We start from the raw sequence: 16984 nt of genomic DNA, 5'->3' as shown, positions 1-16984 counted from the left end.
CTCCCTCCCACTCACTCTCTCCCTCCCACCCCATCTCTCTCCCTCCCACCCAATCTCTCTCCCTCCCTCCCACTCTCTCACTCCTTCCCGCTCTCTCTCACTCCCTCCCACTCACACTCTCTCCCTCCCTCACACTCTCTCCCTCCCTCCCACTCTCTCTCTCTCGTCACACTCTCTGCCTCCCTAAACTCTCTCCCGCCCTCCCACTCTCCCTCTCTCCCTCCCACCCACTCTCTCACTCCTTCCCACTCAATCTCTCTCTCTCCCAATCACTCTCTCTCCCTCCCACCCACTCTCTCTACCTCTCTTGTCCCTCTCTCTGCCTCCCTAAACTCTCTCCCGCCCTCCCACTCTCCCTCTCTCTCACTCCTTCCCACTCTCTCTCACTCCCTCCCACTCACTCACTCCCTCCCACCCCATCTCTCTCCCTCCCACCCAATCTCTCTCCCTTCCTCCCACTCTCTCACTCCTTCCCACTCTCTCTCACTCCCTCCCACTCACACTCTCTCCTTCCCTCCCACTCTCTCTCGTCACACTCTCTGCCTCCCTAAACTCTCTCCCGCCCTCCCACTCTCCCTCTCTCCCTCCCACCCACTCTCTCACTCTTTCCCACTCAATCTCTCTCCCTCCCACTCTCTCTCCCTCCCACCCACTCTCTCTACCTCTCTTGTCCCTCTCTCTGCCTCCCTAAACTCTCTCCCGCCCTCCCACTCTCCCTCTCTAGCACCCTCTCTCTCTCTCCCTCCCACCCACTCTCTCTCTCTTGTCCCTCTCTCTGCCTCCCTAAACTCTCTCCCGCCATCCCACTCTCTCTCCCTCCCACCCACTCTCTCTCCCTCTCTTGTCCCTCTCTCTGCCTCCCTAAACTCTCTCCCGCCCTCCCACTCTCTCTCTCCCTCTCTTGACCCTCTCTCTCTCTCCCTCCCACTATCTCACTCTCTCTCGCCCTCTCACTCTCCCTCCCTCCCACTATATACTCTCTCTCCCTCCCACACTCTCTCCCTCCCACCCACTCTCTCTCCCTCTCTTGTCCCTCTCTCTTGTCCCTCTCTCTGCCTCCCTTAACCCACACTCTCTCCCTCCCACCCACTCTCTCTCGCTCCCTCCCACTCACTCTCTCTCCCACCCAATCTCTCTCCGTCCCTCCCACTCTCTCTCTCCCGCCCTCCCACTCTCTCTCTCTCCCTCTCTTGTCCCACTCTCTCTCCCTCCCTCCCACTATCTCTCGCCCTCTCACTCTCCCTCCCTCCCTCCCTCCCACTATCTCACTCTCTCGCCCTCCCACTCTCCCTCCCTCCCTCCCTCCCACTATCTCACTCTCTCGCCCTCTCAATCTCCCTCCCTCCCACTCTCCCTCCCTCCAACTCACCTGGAACACCAACTCTCCGCCGCCCACATTGAACTCGGACTGGAACAGCAGAGTCAACTTTTCGTCCATGACACTCTCCGTGCCCTTCTTCTCGGCGCGTTTTATTTTGCGCAATTGCATGTTCCTGTTGCAGAAAATTGTAAGGTTATTATGTGTTATTTATAGCTTGAAAAATTTAACATTGTTGACCAATTCGACACATTTTTGACAAATTTGACATATTCGACATATTATTTTTGACAAATTTGACATACTTGACCCATACGACATTTTTTAAACATTTAATCAACTTTTTACTTTTTTGACCAATTTTTTGACATTTTTGACCAATTTTTTACCTGAAACTGACGCTCAACTGCCGGCTAGTAGGCTGGTACTCCATACACCCGCTATTGTTCAATATATCCCCGCATTCGACCGGCTGTTTTCCGCGACCGCTTTGCGAATCGCTCTTTAGGAGCAGCTGCGCTTGCTGTTCCGATATTATTACCACCTGTATGACAAAATGATGAGAAAAATTGTATCTTTGTGTGAAAAATTACTTGACAAAATATTTAGACGTTTGATCAAATTTAGGGCCGATTTTTCAATGCTTGGATAAAACTTATCCGTCCAATAAAGTATTACACGATAATATTAAAATGACACGTAAACCGTCAAATACGGGCAATTAGAATACGTTTTTAAAATGGTCGTTTTATACATTATTCGACGAATAAGTTTTATCCAAGCATTGAAAAATCGGCTCTTAGTGGAATTCAAAATTTAAAAGTATGGGACATAATTATTTCTATACACAATTGACAATAGGTATATAAAAAATATAAAACAAATTAAATTGACTATACATAATTCTCGTGACACTATTTATTTTTAACTAGGTAGCTGTGCCCTGCGGTTTTCTTGTTGGTCTTAGCTTGGTGATAAATAGCCTTCCTCGATAAATTTACCAGTAGTTTCTGAGATTAGCGCGTTCAAACAAACAAACTCTTCAGCTTTATAATATTAGTATAGATATGTCGTTTGGATAAAGACGTAGCTTTGTAACGGGAAATTAATTTTTAAAATCGATCGTTCGTTTTTTTAGTAAAATCATAACTAACAAACAAAAAACTTTCCTCTTTTTAGTATTAATAAATAATAATTAATATAAATAATAATACTTACAGTAACTCTGGGGGGTGTCATGTGTACATTCAACTGTCCGCCGACTAGCAGACGAACGGTTGCCGTAAAACTGCAATAGAAATTACAAATATTACATTTTGATAACATTACAATTGACTGACCGGTTGGCTTGGTTGGTAGTGGCCTGTCTTCCAAGCCAGAGGTCGTGGGTCCGATTCCCACCCGGGGCAAATATTTGTGCGATGAACATAGATGTTTGCTCTGTTTCTGGGTGTTAATTATATATATAAGTATGTGTTTAAAATTATATATATGTATGTTTATCAGTCATCTGGTTTCCATAACACAAGCGAAAGCTTAGTATGGGATCAGGTCGTGACATGTGTGAAATTTACACACTTAAATTTCATGAAAATCAGTTCTACAATTTGCGTGAAGGAGTAACAAACAAACACACAAACTTTCGCATTTATAATATTAGTGGGATCTTACCGTGTGTTGGTTTTCATAACTTGCGGCGGCTGCTTCTCGATAACGAAAGTAGATGTCACCAATGTTGATAGCAAGCTTGTTACCTGTTAAAAGAAATTTTTTAATATTATTAGATTTCCGCCGGCGTTTTTAAAGAAAAACCCGCATAGTTCCCGTTCCTGGGAGATTTCCGGGATAAGAAGTAGCATATATGTCTTATTCCATACCAGACTTAATTGTAATCGGTTCAGTAGTATTTGCATGAAAGAGTAACAAACATCCATCAATACATGCGCATTTATAATATTGGTAGGGTTTAGTAATACAATATTTTGTGGTATGTTTTGAATAAGATAATTATTATTTGACCAATGATCAAATCATGAAAATAATGATTTTATATAATAATAATGAAATTCAGTCTTTCTTGAAGTCAAAATGTTTGAATATGAATCTCATCGTGCCTGTAGCATTTGAACCCATCTCAATCCACCTGTACCATTTGAACCCATCTCAATCCACCTGTACCATTTGGACTCATCTCGACCCACCTGTACGCTTATTTCGCCCATCTGGACCCACATGTTCGATAATTTCCTTCACCATCTAGACCTACCTGTGCCATCTCGACCCACTTGTACCATCTGAACCCACCTGCTTGCTCATCTCGTCCAGCATCTCAGCTAGATGGGGCTGACGTAATTCCACAATCGTCTTGCTATTGATTCTGGCAACATTATTCACTTGTTGCCGGGTACTCCATATTAGATCAGCTAGTAATTCGCACCATTCTTGTATTGTGTTGAGATTTGATTGCATGGGAACACCGTTACCGCTTAACTGTTGTTCGCGTTTCCATCTGGAAGGGTAAATCATTAAATCAAATCGATGAAACTATCATATAATCAACTAGCTTACCGCCCGCGGCTTCGCCCGCTTTGTCTAAAACCTAATAAATTATATACTAAAACCTTCCTCTTGAATCACTCTATCTATTAAATAAAACCGGCCAAGTGCGAGTCGGGCTCGCGCACAAAGGGTTCCGTAGCAGCAAATATAATAAATTACAGTTAAATCAACCTATCTCAAAAACTATAAGAGATACTTTGATCAAACCAAAAATCGTTGAAAGAGTTAATTAGCATGCATCACCTCTATTTTTTTTAGAATTTTATACCCCGTAGTTATAAAAATAGAGGGGGGGGGACATACTTTTTACGACTTTGAGAGCTGATATCTCAAAAACCGTTCACTTTAAGAAAAATGTTTTTTAGAAAACTTTATATCATTTTAAAAGACCTTTCCATTGATACCCCACACGGGTATGTACATCGAAAAAAAAAATTTCATCCCTCAGTTACATGTATGGGGGGCCCCACCCCCAATTCTTTTTTTTACTATTTAGTGTCATATTTTTGTAGCGGTTCATACAACACATATTCCCATCAAATTTCATCACTGTAGTACTTATAGTTTCCGAGTAAATCGGCTGTGACAGACGGACAGACGGACAGACGGACAGACGGACATGACGAAACTATAAGGGTTCCGTTTTTGCCATTTTGGCTACGGAACCCTAAAAAAACCGCATCAAAATCCGTTGCGTAGTTTTAAAGATTAAAGCATACAATGGGACATAGGGACAGAGAAAGCTACTTTGTTTTATACTATGTAGTGATTAATAATTATAATAAAATCAATGTTTATCTCATTAATATAAAAAAAAAGAAATCAAATGTATTGTAGTTTTCCGCCCGCGGCTTCGCGCAATAACACGCATTATTTGAGTTTTAACTAGATCAATACAATACTTTTTGAGATAAGCCCGGACATACAAACAGACGCAAATTCAAAAAAACATATTTTGGCTTCGATATTGATAGTAAATCACGCCCTAAATATTCTTTTAAAATAATATTCAATGTACGGTTTTGACTTTACAACCATTTTATTATATGTATAAAGTGAAGTCCCGTGTCCCCTAGTGGGGCTAGGGGACATGGGACTTCACTACAATTCACTTTATAAGGGGCAGATGCATTATACATCTGTTTCACTGATCGATTTTCTTTAAGGACAAGTAGGTGATCAGCCTTCTGTGTCCTGCCAGATCGAGACATTTTTTTTTCGTCTCCACCGGGAATTGAACCCAGGACCCCTCGGTACGGCTCACGCGTCAACCACTGTACCAAGGAGGCGGTAATTATATGAATAGATTCTAATACTCACTTGATAAGCTCCTCGTCCAAAACTTGACTCTGCAGTTGCCGCAGATTTGCGATGTTTTCCTTCATGTGGTCGACTAATTCCATTTGAGATTGGTTTATTTGAGCAACCTATAATATAATAAGTTTATTTTAAATTTAATTAAAAAGTGATGAAATCGAAAACATACACGGTCACTTGTAAAACACCAGCAACCTCGCAGGACAAGATATCTTTATTAGATAACTAGCTTTCCGCCCGCGGCTTCGCCCGCGTTTGCAGAGAAAACCCCGCATAGTTCCCTTTCCCGTGGGATTTCCGGGATAAAACCTATCCTATCTCTCAAGTTGGATCGAACTGCACATGGTGTGCGAATTTTATTATAATCGGTTAAGTGGTTTAGGAGTCCATTGAGGACAAACATTGTGACACGAGATTTATATATATTAAGATTTGTAACAACATTTGTTCTACGACTATTATTATAGTATAGCATAACGCAATAAATTATTTTTAAATGATTTTTTAAGCTTTAAACTAAAATGTCTCTTTTACGTAAAATGAAATCTTAAAATTACTTGTATCGATCATTATTATTATAAATATGTAGTCGTAATTGATAAAAGTGTGCAAATGTGCAGTTCTAACAAAACGAAATATCATGTTATTCTATGTCGTCGTTACTGGGTTACGTTGTTGAATTTTGTTGAACTGTCAAATGTTGCCTATTAAAATGGCTCTACTATAGAACTGCACATTGGCTTAACTTTCTTCAATTCCGATTACATATTTATAATAATAATGACCGATACAAGTATTTTTAAGATTTGATTTTACTGATAAACCATTCTAAACATAATAAACAATTATTTTAATTTTTAACATACCAAAGCGTTCAATTTCCTCTCCATTTCTTCAATCTGAACTCTGAGACACGCTTCCAATTCGCGACGTTCGTTCGTCATCGGACCGGATTGTTGTAAGTAATTTATGTGCCCTGAAAAATGTATTAATTTATTATTTTTGAAGTGAAAACTTCTTTAGCGGCGCGGTTGAACACTTTTTCTGTAATGGGTATAAAATCTTAAACTCGCGTCAGGACACGTGACCTGATCGAAAAAGCGTAAGACGGATACCATTCCAAAATATCAAACATGCTCAACGTTAATAATCAAGTTTTCACTTCTGCCGGCACTCCCGGAGTGTAACCCGACTTTTTTTTATTTTTTATACTAATAAATGGAATGAAAAATATGTTTTTTTTTTAAGAATGGTGAAAAATCTATCGATCGTTGAGATCAAAAAAATAACTAAGTATTTTTCAAAAATTAAAAATCTTAACACGAACATGATTGAAGATGAATAACATTTTATCCTTTTTTGAGGAGAAAAAATTTAATAATCAATAATTATAACGGTGATAATATTCATTACTAGGTCTGTCCCGCGGTTTCACCCGTATTGTTCCGTACAGCCTTCCTCGATAAATGGGCTATCTAACACCGAAAGAATTTTTAAAATCGGACCAGTAGTTCCTAAGATTAGCGCGTTCAAACGAAAAAACTCTTCAACTTTATAATATCAGTAGATTTATACAAATACCTTTATTCTTCAAACACTCATGGTATTGCAGCGAAAAAGATTCAATGTTCGCTTGCAAGCTGCGTATCTCTTCGCTCGCCATGTTCACTTTTTGACGAACGTTTTGCAGACCTGTTATCAGCTGAAAATTAAATTAATTTAGTTTAAATGCTTTGCCCCATTTTCCCCTGAAAGTGCCCTTTGCCCCATTTGCTCCTGAAAGTGCCCTTTGCCCCTGAAAGTGCCATTTGCCCCTGAAAGTGCTCTTTGCCCCTGAAAGTGCCCTTTGCCCCTGAAAGTGCCCTTTGCCCCTAAAAGTGCCCTTGCCCCTGAAAGTGTCCTTTGCCCCTGAAAGTGTCCTTTGTCCCATTTGCCCCTGAAAGTGCCCTTTGCCCCATTTGCCCCTAAAGTGACCTTTGCCCCAATTGCCCCTGAAAGTGCCCTTTGCCCCATGCCCCTTGCCCCTAACTCACCTCGCTATACTTCCGCTCAGTCTGCGGCTGGGCTACATACGGGCCCATAGCGTTCTGTATGACATCCATTTCCATTGCGAGGCAACGCCGCATGTAAGTGTATAGCTCGTGAGGTGCGTGCCTGTGACAAAAAAATCACTACATAGTATAAAACAAAGTCGCTTTCTCTGTCCCTATTTCCCTTTGTATGCTTAAATCTTTAAAACTACGCAACGGATTTTGACCTTTTCTTTGAAGTCGGTTAAAAAATATAAAAAAATCAGTCATCGCGACACAAAGCACTATCTATAAATACACTATAAAAGTGTCCGCGACAAAATAAATGAAAAAAAAAATGCGTGTGTGCCGAGCGCACGTGTCAGAAGTGAAATTTCTTTGGTAGGATACCAAAGTCGTCGCCTTACTCCATGACGTGACGGTATTGAACCTTGAAATTTTACTCTCAACGCGCCTACAAGTTTCACTTTAAAATTAAACCTACCTAAGTTAAATAAAATAAATGAAAAATGCGTATTTAGAAATTAAAGACGTTTAAACGGATATGGGCTATCTAACGCAGATTTTTTCAAATCGGACCACTAGTTCCTGAGATTAGCGCGTTCAAACAAACAAACTCTTCAGCCTTATAATATTAGTATGGATTAAATTTTATTTTGGTATATATAATTCAATATATCTTAATCTTAATCTCGTGTCACAATGTTTGTCCTCAATGGACTCCTAAACCACTTAACCGATTATAATAAAATTCGCACACCATGTGCAGTTCGATCCAACTTGAGAGATAGGATAGTTTAAACATGTAGGTACCACGGGCGAAGCCGGGGCGGACCGCTAGTTATTATTTATAATTCCAAATTGATTTCACTCACCCATACTGCATCCTAAATATCTTGGCCGCTTCGATCAGCTTCATTTTGGTGACAAACATCTCTGGGGATAACATCAACTCTGTGTGCGTGTGTAGTTCTTGCACTAACTCCTCCACAAAGAACCTCTGCTGTTCTTCCGGTTCCTGCGTCCTATATTAGAAAGAAAGAAAGAAAGAAAATACATTTATTTGTACCGATGCACACACAGAACAGTAAAGTAGATAGAAGTGTGATGTGGGCGTGGCCCACGTGTCAATGATAAGTTTAGATCACCTAACTTGCTCTCAGTTGTGCGCAGAAAAATATTCGAGTCGGTTGTCAGCTGTCAAACCTTTTTTCCATATTTATTCATTAATTACGACGTGTTGTTCGGTATAAAGAGTGCAAAAATGATAGCAGACGAAATAATATCAGCAATGAAGGCATTTCATACCGTCGGTAAGTTTTATTTTAATTTATTTTAATTATATTTTATGTTATAACTTCGCTTGTCGTAATTTGTCAAAATTGTATTCAAATATCTAGTCAAAATGAACCTTAATCCATAAGAAATTAGTACTATTATAGATTGAACAGCAAACAAGACTTTCTGGAATATTATTGCAATAAACAAACGAATGTCGCTTTAGTGATGCTTGTGGTGCATATCGACAGTATCGATACTTTAGAAAAGACAAACATTATAAATATTAAATTTTATTTTATTTTTCCTTAGCTTTCATTTGTCTAATTTATTTATAGATTTCCCAAAGAGGCTAATTTAAAAGAGAAATGGATAAATGCAACGTGACGAGTTAACTGGATGCCGAACAGCACTAAGCGGTCTAACAAAGGCCACCGATACATCAAACCTACAGCAGTTCCAAGATTTAAAATAATGCATATTTTCTGTTTGTATTTTGTAAATATAGATTTATACTATTCTATTCCGTTTTTTATTTAATAATAATAATATAAAAAGACGTACTTAGTAGTAATAAACATACTCCAAAATGTGACGCATTATACTATACTCATATAAAAGAAAGAAAAAAAATACACAAAAAAATATTTATTTGTGAATTATCGATAACAAGGCTGACATCCCTCAGAGCATAGCATCAGATAAATATCAAGTTAATGTCATTAATGTTGAGTGACACAAATTTCAACCTTATCTCTATGTATTGCGTTTCAAATTTATATCTATCGAAAACTAACGCCCTCTGTTGTGGAGTAGCTGAATTTTTTCGAATTTGGAATTTCTGTGCAATGAGAAACAAAACAGCTAATATACCTAGTAGTCCGTTTTCTTATGGGCATGCTTGTATGGAAAGGTATACATTTTTGAGTAAAGCAATGAGATTTGGTTCGAATGTTGTACTCGTCCACCTAAGCCCAAATCGCCTGGTAGCCAGTGTCTACTCCCCGGCAGAAAGGAGGGAGGGGGGGTTATAGAACAGAGCGCCCGGCGCTCGGAAAAAAAATTCTGGCGGATTCATTTGGCCCTTTGAGTCGAGTTTGGTGTCGTTATCAGGTAACTAGATGATGCCCGATTCATTCCCCAGACCAGTTTTTTAGGGTTCCGTAGCAAAATATGTCACAATCTTTAAAATAATAAACTTTTGGCAGTGGCAAAATCCAAACAAACCAGTATATTTTTATATTTTTGTATCAAACTTGGTTTATAAAAATATACTGCCTGAAAGGCCATTTCATGCAGATTATAAAAACATTAACATGTAACATATATCTTACCATTTTCAATGTGAAATAAATTATAGAACGTACAGGAACGTTCGTCAGCGCAGCGTAGGGGACGGCTAATAGACCCGAAAAATAAGCAATAACATAAAACAAAATCCAGTCAAGTGCGAGTCTGGCTCGCTCATCGAGTGTTTCGTACTTATTTGTCCTATACCATGTTATCTTGTCTGGTAGGACCTGGTTAACTGATACACACACACTTTCGTCTTTATAATATTAGTGTGATTTTGAATCATCTTTAAATTATAAATGAAGTCAGGTAACATTATTAAAAATAAAGATATATAATAATAGGACGTTTTTGTATTAATAATAATGACAACCACCTCCACAATTACATAATTCGGTACATTTGAGCTGGCGTATAAAACACTTCAATCTGGAATTGCAAGATTTCACGCACCGACATCTTATCAATTCAAAGCTTCTCTTTTCTTTTTATTTCAGATGGGCAAGGAATATTTTGATTTTTTTTAGGTCCCTAAATATATACAGCCTGTAAAACTGCCCTTAAGGTGTGTTGTTTAAGGGCAGCTTCTGTGGGAGGCAAATTTTCGATTTGCCTGTCCGTTTTTGTTAAAAATTTGTTTGCGACCCTCATTTACTGTCACAGCGGGGTACAATGTGAAAAACAAACATGTACTTATAATAATTATAAAAAAATATAAGTTCTGGATAAGAGTATCCTTAAAATATCGTGACCGTCCTTACCTATCATGCATTGTAATCACAAACTTTTCAATTTCACTGTCTGCATATTTGCCACTGTTAAGTGCTTCAAATCCTCGTGTAACATTCGGATATGCCTTCCATACCTCAAAAGCAGGTGTACCTATAGTTATTTTAGAGCTTCTAGCTTTGGAACACACGATATAGTAGTAGTAGCCAAAATAATGTTAAGAACAGTCGACAGATATGGCTAGTACAGAATATCATGTATTCCAAGCTAGAAGGTCTAAAAGAACTATAGGTACACCTGCATTTGAGGTATGGAAGGCATATCCGAATGTCACACGAGGATTTGAAGCACTTTACAGTGGCAAATATGCAGACACTGAAATTGAAAAGTTTGTGATTACAATGCATGATAGGTAAGGACCGTCACGATATTTTAAGGATACTCTTATCCAGAACACACGATATAGTAGTAGTAGCCAAAATAATGTTAAGAACAGTCGACAGATATGGCTAGTACAGAATATCATGTATTCCAAGCTAGAAGGTCTAAAAGAACTATAGGTACACCTGCATTTGAGGTATGGAAGGCATATCCGAATGTCACACGAGGATTTGAAGCACTTTACAGTGGCAAATATGCAGACACTGAAATTGAAAAGTTTGTGATTACAATGCATGATAGGTAAGGACCGTCACGATATTTTAAGGATACTCTTATCCAGAACTTATATTTTTTTATAATTATTATAAGTACATGTTTGTTTTTCACATTGTACCCCGCTGTGACAGTAAATGAGGGTCGCAAACAAATTTTTAACAAAAACGGACAGGCAAATCGAAAATTTGCCCCCCACAGAAGCTGCCCTTAAACAACTCGCCTTAAGGGCAGTTTTACAGGCTGTATATATTTAGGGACCTAAAAAAATCAAAATATTCCTTGCCCATCTGAAATAAAAAGAAAAGAGAAGCTTTGAATTGATAAGATGTCGGTGCGTGAAATCTTGCAATTCCAGATTGAAGTGTTTTATACGCCAGCTCAAATGTACCGAATTATGTAATTGTGGAGGTGGTTGTCATTATTATTAATACAAAAACGTTCTATTATTATATATCTTTATTTTTAATAATGTTACCTGACTTCATTTATAATTTAAAGATGATTAAAAATCACACTAATATTATAAAGACGAAAGTGTGTGTGTATCAGTTAACCAGGTCCTACCAGACAAGATAACATGGTATAGGACAAATAAGTACGAAACACTCGATGGGCGAGTCAGACTCGCACTTTACTGGTTTTTGTTTTATGTTATTGCTTATTTTTCGGGTCTATTAGCCGTCCCCTACGCTGCGCTGACGAACGTTCCTGTACTTTCTATAATTTATTTCATATTGAAAATGGTAAGATATATGTTACATGTTAATGTTTTTATAATCTGCATGAAATGGCCTTTGAGGCAGTATTTTTTTATAAACCAAGTTTGATACAAAAATATAAAAATATACTGGTTTGTTTGGATTTTGCCACTGCCAAAAGTTTATTATTTTAAAGATTGTGACATATTTTGCTACGGAACTCTAAAAAACTGGTATGGGGAATGAATCGGGCATCATCTAGTTACCTGATAACGACACCAAACTCGACTCAAAGGGCCAAATGAATCCACCAGAATTTTTTTTCCGAGCGCCGGGCGTTCTGTTCTATAACCCCCCCTCCCTCCCTTCTGCCGGGGAGTAGACACTGGCTACCAGGCGATTTGGGCTTAGGTGGACGAGTACAACATTCGTACCAAATGGCATTGCTTTACTCAAAAATGTATACCTTTTCCCATAAGAAAACGGACTATAGGGATGTTATACTAAAATAAACCGTAACATGGTGCGTTAGGGTACATATTGAAATGCTGAATTTATAACCTAAGTCAGTTTTTACTCAAATTAAGCTGTCCAATCAAAGGCATAGTTTACTTGTAGTGTACTGTATAACTATCGGTTTAAATGTGTGGGTTTGGCGACACTGGTTTTCATACTAATTAGACATAACAGCACTTCTATATGTTTTTACTGTTCTGTGGATGCACATTAATACATCCATAGTCCATACTAATATTATAAATGCGAAAGTAACTCTGTCTGTCTGTCTGTTACTCAATCACGCCTAAACTACTGACCCAATTTGCATGAAATTTGGTACGGAGATATTTTGATACCCGAGAAAGGACATAGGCTACCTTTTATTGCGAAATAATATGTACCAAGGGCGAAGCCGGGGCGGACCTCTAGTAAAAAATAAATAAAATTAACTTATAACTAGTTACAACGGCACAAAATGGATAATATCCACTCAGTGGTTTGAGAATCTAAGGACATATAAGACACTTAGATTCTACACTGATTTTCAGTGGACACCACATTGACATCCTGACAGTGGCAGTGTACATATTATGAAAAAAATAAAGAAAAATTTTTTTATTAATATTTATATTATTTAATATTGAAAGTTTTTCCTCCTTTTAAATTAAAATAAAAGACGTGTGTCACTCGGGGACTGCCGCGGTAAAGCTATTGCATGCTATGCCTTCAAGCCACACCTCCGTGTCCGTCGGAGTGGGGAGCGTGAGGATTTTCGTTACGGAATATCTGGATTCGGTCCCCGCGCTCAAGGCCCGCGATAGAAGCTATGCAATAGCTTAAAAAGTTAAAAGGAGGCAAAACTCGGCAACTATTATGTGTCACCACATGTTATGTGCACCAATAATGTGCCAGGATCATTAAATAAGTTTGAAGTTTGAAGCGATACTATTGGTTAGCGTCGCGACACATCTTCACACATTATTGGTGAAATAGCACCCTTATACTAGTCAGCTGTAATAGAGCCTTAAGAATAAAAAGTAGCCTAAGTTACTCATTATTAAATCGGCTATCTGTAAGTGTAAGTCCGTCAAATTCGGTACAGCCATTCCAGAGATTAGCCGGAACATGCAGACCGACAAAAATTGTGAGTTCTTTTTTTTTGGTACGAATACGATAGTTTGCAACCTCAGAAATTACATAGGATTCGTTTTATACTAGAAATCCCATATAACTTTGACTATTAAATTATATACATACTAGACTAGATTTCCGCCCGCGGCTTCGCCCGCGTTTTCAAAGAAAAACCCGCAAAGATCCCGTTCCCGTGGGATTTCCGGGATAAAACCTATCCTATGTGTTAATCCAAGTTACCCTCTATATGTGTGCTAAATTTCATTGTAATCGGTTCAGTAGTTTTTACGTGAAAGAGTAACAAACATCCATACATCCATACAAACTTTCGCCTTTATTATTAAGATATTATTATTAAGTATTAAGATATTAAGATTAAGATTTATATAATTTCACAGAATAAAACATACCAAATACGGCTCTCGATCCATGTTGCTAGGCAATGACGCACTTCAATCGGGAAATGATCCCCGTAAATTGCTCGCACCTTGAAAAAGAAAATGAAATATAATTATGTATAATATGTTATGGTCAAAACCACTTTTGACTACAAAAATCTGTCAAAAACGTTGTTGACCGACATGCTTTGTAAGAAATAAATATAATAAATATAGTTTAAAATAAATAAAACTAAAAAACACACTTCAAAAGATACAACTTATGAAATAATTGTATTGTCACCGATCCTTGATAAGTGTACAAAGTTTGAATTAAATCTGTCCGTTTAAAGTGGGTCAACATTTTAAAGGAGTCGGTTACATACAAACATACAGGTAAGCTAATAAAAGTGTGAATAAAAGGAAAAATTGAACGAATTTTTTTCTATGTATAAAAGTGGATCCCTATTTCCCTTAGTCTGGGCATCACACGTGAACGGGTGGACCGATTTCGATATTTTTTTTTATAATATTCCTTGCAGTGCGAGGATGGTTTATGGACGGAAAACGTAAACATATACCTCGGGTGAGGCCGGGGCGGACCGCTAGTGGTGAATAAAAATTTAATTATGCAAAGTGCTTTTTACTATTTACCATAGTACTGTTTATTTTCCTCACAAATTCTCCATAAACTACACAATTTAAAATAAATAATTTATGTATTGTAAAATAGTTCAACTTTTTTGACAACCCTATCGAATATATCTTCACATAGATAATAAAGAACATCACATAGATTATAAAGATACCATGTAAGTTTTAAATAGATAAACTCAAAAATAATGATAAGAATCCTTCTTCTTTCAAACAAGATTTTATATGTAAATTTACAAATCTTTAAACCTACCTTCTGCAGACTTTCGGGTGGTAACTGCTGTGCCCTGGCCCAAAGAGACATTGTTGAAGCTGTAAGGAAATAATAGTCTTATAAGTTGCCATAAAAAAAAAAGAATAAGGCTGTTTGCTTGTTGAGATAAAGAAAATATCTGGCAACAAAAATAATATATGGATAAAGTAAAATATAAAAAAAAATCGGCCGAATTGAGAGCCTCCCCCTTTTTTTGAAGTCGGTTAAAAATTATATTCTTCATTTTTTGAGATAAAAAGCCAAAATGTGTTGTCATAAAATAAATTAATCGATGAAAAAATGTTAAATACCATAACTTATTATGGACTTCAATTTTTATCATTCTAACAAATATTTACTGATTAATAATAATTGTTCATTGAGATAATATTACTACGTATGGAGGAGACACCACGAACAAAATCTGTGCGCCATTTTTTTGCTCTAACTAAGTTTTAAAAATTATTATCTAGTTAGGTTCTTACCGATGAAAGTTATTTCTTTGCACATTTCCGTATTATTTGTATTATTTGTGCAATATCGTAACACACACGAAGGCATATTTGATGCGTTTTATTTTAAAACCATTAAAAAAAACCGCTCAACATACGTCATGTGGCGTATGTTGAGCGGAACATAAGTGATGTGGGTGGTGTCGTCTCCATATATGTATATCTCAATGTAATTGTTACACATTTTTATGTTCCATGTAAAGTTAAATGAATAAAATAATAAGAAGAAAAATAATTCTTACATTTTTAACTCCTTGTCAATCTTGTAAATATTTTAATCTGAAACAAATAAGAAATAACATAGAGTAATACAACTTAATATCTACTAGCTGTTCTCCGCGGTTTTATCGGCAGTGCTCCGCCCCTGTTGGTCTTAGCGAGATAGCCTATAGCCTTCTTTGATAAATGGGCTGTCTAACACTGAAAGAATTTTTCAAATCGGACCAGTAGTACCCGATATTAGCGCGTTCAAACAAACAAACTCTTCAGCTTTGTTATAATAGTATGGATACATAATAAAATATGAATATATTTCAAAATATATATGATGCCTATTGTCTTCCTCTATAAATGGCTATCTAACACTGTAAGAATTTTTCAAATCAGACCCATGCATTGTATATTAACACAATTCTGACAAATAAATAAATAAATAAATAAATAAATAAATGCTTCTTGAAATTAGAGCATTCAAACAAACTCTTATAAAAAATAAAATTAGTATAGATTTTTTTAAAACCTAGGTTGTTGTTTAAAACAATACAAAAAGATTTTTTTGTGTCAAATTTTGTACTGAAGTAGAAGATATGTACAGATAAAGATTGATAAGCATTAAAAGAAATAGTACAAGGTGTTTGGAGGTTATTTCATTTTTTATAAAGAACTAGCTGCGCTTTGCGGTTTCACCTGCATGGCTCCGCTCCTATTGATCTTAGCGAAATGATATATAGCCTATAGCCTTTCTCGATGAATGGGCTATCTAACACCGAAAGAATTTTTTTAATCGGACCAGTAGTTCCTGAGATTAGCGCGTTCAAACAAACAAACTCTTAGCTTATCATCACGCTAAGACCAACAGGAGCAACCACTTTTTTTTTATTATTATTGACATCTGCGATCAGTCAACGGACTGAGCAGATATTTGGACAGAATAATTTGGCGATTTGAGAACCAGAACCAGTGCCCTAATTCCCCTTTCTAATGTAGCTCAGCATCAACATTAGCTCTTTTTAGACGTTTCCTGGGCTTTCGTTTAAGCAATTGCTGGGAGAGGGGATTTGGATGCATTACAAGTCTTTGCTTATGCTTCTTGAGGTATTTTGTAGCTTCCTCCTTAATTGTAGGCATTTCTAGGTACTCATGAATTTCAGAGTTGCGAGTGAACCATGGAGCTGCTGTGAGCACTCTTAAGATGTTGTTTTGCACGCTTTGCATGCACATTAGGTTGAATTCGCTAGCGGAGGCCCAGAGTTGAATACCATATGTCCAAATAGGTTTTATTACTGCGCAGTACACTCTAAGTTTATTGCTTAGAGAAAGTGTGGATTGTCTACCCACAAGGAGCAACCAATGGATTATTAATAGATGAGAAAAGAACCAGGCCTTCAGTAAGATGTAAGTAATTTATGTCTAGTTTGAACTTTTTTCTGTTTTTCTGTGCAATGGCAATCTGTCTCCTAG

At 37.5% G+C, this 16984-nt stretch overlaps 1 protein-coding gene across 7 annotated transcripts in view; it reads right to left on the bottom strand.

The window, feature by feature from the left end:
- Positions 1–16984, bottom strand: part of Stat92E (Signal transducer and transcription activator Stat92E) — a 45333-nt gene that overhangs the window by 27539 nt on the left and 810 nt on the right. For all 7 annotated transcript variants that reach the window (XM_090118867.1, XM_090118864.1, XM_090118868.1 and 4 more), the window contains 13 exons: positions 15547–15583; positions 14793–14851; positions 13919–13995; positions 8100–8249; positions 7228–7348; positions 6776–6896; positions 6061–6170; positions 5198–5304; positions 3623–3827; positions 2990–3072; positions 2537–2606; positions 1708–1862; positions 1370–1493 (listed from right to left, as the gene is read on the bottom strand). In XM_090118867.1, coding sequence (XP_089974993.1) covers positions 1370–1493; positions 1708–1862; positions 2537–2606; positions 2990–3072; positions 3623–3827; positions 5198–5304; positions 6061–6170; positions 6776–6896; positions 7228–7348; positions 8100–8249; positions 13919–13995; positions 14793–14843 — 1374 coding nt within the window. In that variant the 5' untranslated portion in view covers positions 14844–14851; positions 15547–15583. The remainder of the gene's footprint in view (positions 1–1369; positions 1494–1707; positions 1863–2536; positions 2607–2989; positions 3073–3622; positions 3828–5197; positions 5305–6060; positions 6171–6775; positions 6897–7227; positions 7349–8099; positions 8250–13918; positions 13996–14792; positions 14852–15546; positions 15584–16984) is intronic.

The sequence above is a fragment of the Colias eurytheme genome, chromosome 31, assembly GCF_061535395.1.
Source record: "Colias eurytheme isolate Ceu_HAF_F1 chromosome 31, ilColEury1 Martin Lab GWU primary, whole genome shotgun sequence".
NCBI classification, from domain to species: Eukaryota; Metazoa; Arthropoda; class Insecta; order Lepidoptera; family Pieridae; genus Colias; species Colias eurytheme.
The sequence above is the reverse complement of the archived record's forward strand: the minus strand, read 5'-3'. Positions and strand labels throughout refer to the sequence as shown.